The sequence below is a fragment of the Acipenser ruthenus genome, chromosome 26 (genome assembly GCF_902713425.1).
Source record: "Acipenser ruthenus chromosome 26, fAciRut3.2 maternal haplotype, whole genome shotgun sequence".
In the NCBI taxonomy this organism is placed as follows: Eukaryota; Metazoa; Chordata; class Actinopteri; order Acipenseriformes; family Acipenseridae; genus Acipenser; species Acipenser ruthenus.
Genome location: NC_081214.1, coordinates 11,251,970 through 11,257,969, shown reverse-complemented (window position 1 = coordinate 11,257,969; position 6,000 = coordinate 11,251,970). Strand labels below are relative to the sequence as shown.

At 42.6% G+C, this 6,000-nt stretch overlaps 1 protein-coding gene across 1 annotated transcript in view; it reads right to left on the bottom strand.

Moving 5' to 3' along the window:
- Positions 1-2,959: 2,959 nt before the first annotated feature.
- LOC117430944 (FERM domain-containing protein 7-like) overlaps positions 2,960-6,000 on the bottom strand; it is a 51,279-nt gene continuing 48,238 nt past the window's right edge. The window contains exons 12-13 of the mRNA XM_034902546.2: positions 5,910-5,985; positions 2,960-5,281 (exon numbers count right to left, since the gene is read on the bottom strand). Of these exons, the coding sequence (XP_034758437.2) occupies positions 4,298-5,281; positions 5,910-5,985 (1,060 nt within the window). The 3' untranslated portion in view covers positions 2,960-4,297. The remainder of the gene's footprint in view (positions 5,282-5,909; positions 5,986-6,000) is intronic.

Sequence of the window (6,000 nt, the reverse complement as noted above, 5' to 3'; positions counted from 1 at the left end):
GAATCAATTTTGATTCAATGTTGTAACATAATAAAATGTGGAAAAGTCCAAGGGGGGTGAATACTTTTGAGAGCCACTGTACACACACACACCAGCACAGTTGTGAGGGTGAAATAGCAGTCGCCATAGCAGTCGCCACAGCAGCGCGTGTAACACTTTTTTTTTTTTTTTCTTTTTAAACCAGCGCGCCGAGTAGGCGGGGTGAAACAAGCCTGTGGAAGCCACTCAACAGCGGGGTGTAGCAGAGCTGGGTCCCGGTGGAAGTCACGCTTGTATTATTTTTTATTTCTAACTGCAAGGCAGTAAAGAAACGAATACATACACACTCCACAGCAAGCTGTGAGGATAAAAATAACAGTCACCAGTCCTCTGTAGGCGGGCTGAATCAAGCCAGCGTAAGCAACTCAACAGCGGAGCGCAGCAGCGGTGGACCCCGATGGAGGAATCGCACTTGTATTATTTTTTATTTCTAAAATGCAAGGCAGTGAAATGAAACCATACATACGCTAGAGAATGACACGGGAATGAATCTTCAGTCCTGTCAAAAATGTTCCTGTCCCATCCCATCCCATGAAAAAGTCATCATTTCCAAACCTGTCCCATCCCATCCCATGAAAGAGTCATCATTTCCAATCCTGTCCCATCCTGTCCTGTCAAAAAAAATCCCGTCCCATTCCATCCCGAGATCACCTATTATTTGGAGGTACAGATATTTTCGTATTCATGTATAAAATGAGGGTTTATAAGGTTTTGCATTAAACACTACCGGTATACTGCTAGTAATTTGTTTTTAGTTTTAGTTTTTTCAGAAAAAAATACAGTGCAAGCACAGGGTCTTTAGAAGCACAATGTGCAATATAATGATGTAATATATAAATTCAGTAATATAAAAAAAACTGTTTAGAGTTTTGTGCAGCAGTTTCAGTTTCTAAATCGGTTACTAAGCAACTCGGCTCAGAGATTTTAGTATGTCAATGCCACAATAGACTGTCAGTGAAATACAGTATTATGAACCATTAATTCATTAAAAAAAAAAAAAAAAAAAAACACATGGTATTGAAATAATAATCAGGGAGTATCCATCATGGATTTATTTATTAAAAATCGTAGTATTATACATACCCTTTCAACGTAGCGCTGAAGCAGTACCTCCAAAAAATAGTAGCTGCTATGGCCAAATCATAGCCTTTGATATCTCTGCATTATGATTTGCACATGCTTAACATACTGTACATATGTATATAGAGAGAGCTATGTTAAATACATGCCAGTAGCAATCCACAGCGTTATTCTGTTAGTATCAATAATTCATGTATCAATATTGTTAACTAAAGGACTGACATAACTATACAATTATGGGTAATATGAAATATTTTAAGTATCACTCTCTATTAAACATAAGGTTTTTTATTAACCATTCCGTGTTGTCAAGACGCTGATTCTCTGCGGACATCTGCTGTCCCACTGGTCCATCCACATTGGTGTTGTCGGAGTCTCTCCGAGTTTGAACCTTCTGATTCAGAGGCATACGGCTTGAACTGATACGGGAGACAATCCCTGTTTTCTCTCTCTACATCAGATCCATCACTACATGATTCACATTCATAAGAGGTGTCTGAAACTGATAAAATGAGGCTACTCTCACTTTCACTGTCGCTGTCATCCATACTGGCAGATGCAAGGAGTCTGTGCGGGTATCTCCCTCTGTGAGGTCACAGTCTCCTGGCCCCACACCAGGGAATGGAGATCGCCTTCTGTGTATTGCCAGGTATTATTTGATTCATTGTAGCACGATTAAACATAATTTGTTAAAATTAATGTGATTATTAATCACTACGCAATTGTGCCTACCCTAACCACGCGGTCACACACACCTGGTCAGTGCGTAGCGTGCACCAGGGGTGACACAAGGACCGAAACAGCGGTGGGTGAGTTGAAGCAGACAGCAAAAACACGGTAGAAAGTAGTATAGGGGAGAGCACACTGTTTGTTTACAAGGCCTGACTCACCGAGGTGAGGTCTACTCGACAGCGGAGAAGTGGCAATGCCTAGTCCTGTGGAGGAACCGTGTACTCTCAGGAAGAAATAGAAAACCACTCGCGGGTGACTGCACAGGCAGACACTCTCACACGACAGACAGATAACAAAGACAGAAAGGCAAAAGGCTTGGTCTTTTCAAAGTCGTTGATTCCGGGAAAGCGGCGAGCCAGGTTTCAGCTCAAGTGCAATTGACTCGAGAAGCTCTTTTCTATCAACACGCTCAGCTAAACATAGAGGTCTTACCTTACCATCTTGAGAAAGAAAAAGAGAAATGGCTTCCACAGGATGGGAACTTTATCCCCTCGGTGGGCGGGACCGAGTGCATCATCCCAGGAAGGGGCCTACGGGCAGCTCTGGTATAGAGAGCTCAGGAATACCTACCCAATGGGCAGGACTATCCCATACGTAATGTCATTGGTGGTCGTCTTCGAAATGAAAGGGAACTACTTTTACAGGATGTTCAAATTTTGTTAATTATTGAATAAAAGATTTCTTCCCAGATGATAGTCAATACATGATTACATGTGTTTACATTCACAGTTATTCAAGATACAGAAACATCACAATTACTGCAACCCTCTACTAGTCGAATAATGGTATTCACCGAACTTGTAGTCAAAATAGTAATTGGCCGTTACCTTCAACTGGGAACATTCTTTCAGACCAGGTCTGGAGTGTACTTTCCTCTAAGCTTTTACTTCGTGCATCTCATACATGGGGTTTCCATGCAGGTCAATGTACACATGATGGCGATGCATGTGCACGTTTGGGAGAATTACTCGGGTAAATCAGGTTTGTGGCCGAAAAAAACAGCCAAAGAGAGGGATAGGGTAAATCTCATTTACTCGTGTAAATGACGAAACACACTGGAAATCCACGCCCAGTTTCGCATGGAAACCCGCATTTCACGTGTAAATGTTAATGAGCGTGTTTATTCTTAACTATAAATATTGCAAGGGATCAGGTCAATTGTTACTGTGGATTCCAAGACAGCAGAAAGTAGTGGCTGATGGGTGATTTTATGGTTAGCAGTGGAGTAGTTCACCTTAATGCTAATGCGGGCGGCCTTTTTTTTTTTATTGTTTTTTGCTGTGTCTGGTCTGTCATGTTGTATACATCTTGTGGGTTTACAGTTCTGTATAAAACCACTTACCACAAACTGCGTTATGCATTTGTTATAGTATTAAAGCAGCTGTTTGAGAATACCCTTGCTGTAAAAACTGCGCTAAAGTTAAACATGAAGAGCAAGTGAGCTGCTTAACTGAATTAATTCCCGTCCTTTTTTTGATCCCAGCTATGTCCAAAGACAATGCGTCTCTGCCCTCCACGTTAATAAATATAGTTTGTGAACTGGATGTCATAAGCCAGCTCGATCGCCCAAAACAGCACAACAACATCCACTTTGTTGATGCCCTCTCAGAACTGACCAAATAAAATAGCAAATGAATGTATTGATTGTGTTTTATTTGTTTGCATGATTAATATTTAACACAGCAGTAAATCCAACACAACTTAAAAGGAGAGCATCTCTGACAGCACGAGCCTCCTCAAATTGAAAAACAATTTGGTCAAGAGCAGTAAAGCACGTTATTAACCAAGCAGGCACAGGGTATTTTGCTTAATCACAGCAGTTTAGATTCACTTGTGTACCAGTTCTCTGCTCATGGAAACCACATTTTCACAAAATGTCACTAGTAATCTTCAAAAACAGCACGAGTACTTTACGCATAGCTAATTTACATATCACCCCCCACCTTTCCCATTCATTTGCATGACGTCGGGTGAAAAGCCCGGTTTACTCGAGTAAAATAAACTGAGCGAATGGAAACCCAAAAATGCATTTACACAAGACATTTTTCTCGTGTAAATGTCTCGAGTTAAAAAAAAAAACTTGCATGGAAACCTCATGATTGTCTCTGAACATGCACAGTCTTAATCCTATACAATTCCATACGCTACATGTGGTTTTGGTTTACATCTGTTTCACATTAGCTGAGACGGCACTCTCACATATAATGAACCTATACAACAGAGACCCTTTCCTCCGCTCCGCACTGGACCCTTCAAGGCCCTGCAATAGGAAGCTCTCGCATTGCTTTTCTCCACTTAACACTGTATACCTTGCAATAGGACACTTACATATACCCTAATTAACACCAGGCTAACATTAGACTCCTTCCAAATGCAGATCTATACACAGAATACAATATTACATGTTTATTTTATTCCTTACACAAATCTTTTTTGGCTAACCCCACTATGACAGTAACTTGGCAGAGGTTGCTAATGGAGTTGCACCCACACAGTCGCCATTGTTAAAGGAATCCTCATCTTCCTCGTCCAGCTGGAGGCTACCAGAGGATACTCGCAGCCTGGCAAGGGGGGCAGCTTTAACAAGCTTGCCTAGTACAGGGTAGTAGTAAGGATAGACGATGTCAGAGTCTGAATCACTACCATCTGTTCCACTACTGATATACCTTTCTGTCGTGCAGAGAGAGTTTGTTCGGTCCGCAGCCACATGTTGCCGCACCAAACTCGGCCTCCTAGATGGGTAATGGTAATGTGCCAGCGGTCTAAACTCTGTGCTGTGAGCGGTGTGCAGGAATTTCATATCACACTGACTCCAAGACCGCTTAGGAAGTGCAACCTGGTAGTTTGGATTCTCTGCCATGTGTCCAGCTTCCTCTCTCCCTACATTGATTCTGCTGCCACAGCTTGTAATTCCAACTTGGTATAAACCATCGGGTCTGTATTTTTGAAGGCCTCTGCTAGCAGGCGACATGGAGGAGGGGTTCGAGAAACTGGAAGACCTGATAACGTCATCCACTAGCGAGGCATACCTCGAGAGCGGGGGCGGACACTCCAGGTAGAAGGATGCGCTCGAGACAAAACTATCTGTCTGCTTTGCGGCCCGGGTGTAATTTGGGGAAGCAGTGTGCCTCAGGAGCTGTGGGTTGGTGATCATCCTGCTGCGGTTCACCTCAGCAATGCTGCTGCTCCCCACGAAACACATGTGGCTTTTCTGGCCCTGCAGCACATCAGGTCGTCCCTCAGCCTCAAAGCAGGAGAAGGAGCTGCTCCTCGAGTGGTTGAAGGAGGCAGGGTCGGCTTCAGGCTTGGATCGTTCCAGTTCAGCAGCAAAGACTACCTCTACTGCTGATTTACTGCGTTTCCCAGCCAGAGCTGCCGTCAGAGCTTGTTCGCTGTGTTTGTCTGTGTCACAGTGTGTCTGTTCATACGCCTGGACACATTAGGTCAAGAAAACAACAATATCAAGTTTACATTATAGAAGGTTGAGCAGTTCAAATTAGAGTTCAGCTCTCAAGTTAGAAAATGCTACTTGTGTTGGAGAGGGAAGGTATTCAGATTCTTGTCACACAGTATTGCTTCTGATCAATGTGACAAGATTGCTTTTACTCCTTGAAAATCAATATACATTCCCTTAAACTGTTGATCTTTTTGACATTTACACAAGAGTCCTTAAACATAAAAGTGCACTTGGTATGTATTCTTATATATAAGTGTAAATGACAAGTAACTTTATGGGCTGATTATAAACCTAACCAAAAGATATGAACAGAGATGGTTTGTAACAGAGTGACCGTGGCCTTGGAAAAGGGTAGTCAAGCCACAAGGCCACAGCTTTGGCCTCAGTTTACAGTCTGAGAAGCCAGGTTTCCATCTTTATTTAAGAGGTGTCAGCTTTATCAAGGACAGAAGCAGCCACAGGGTGGCGATGGGGAGACACTATTAAGAACTCAACTGTTCCCGATATAGTAGCTGTGAGGTAACCACTGTATTTTGAACCTTGGCAAACCCTCTTTTAAACAATAAATACATACTAAACGAAAAACCTAAACTCGATTTACCTGTGTTGATACATCTGTCAGAAGGTCTGGCGATGATCTGCACTGCCGTGTATCATAGTGAGCTTTACAGTGTTTCCTGGAAATGAGAAAC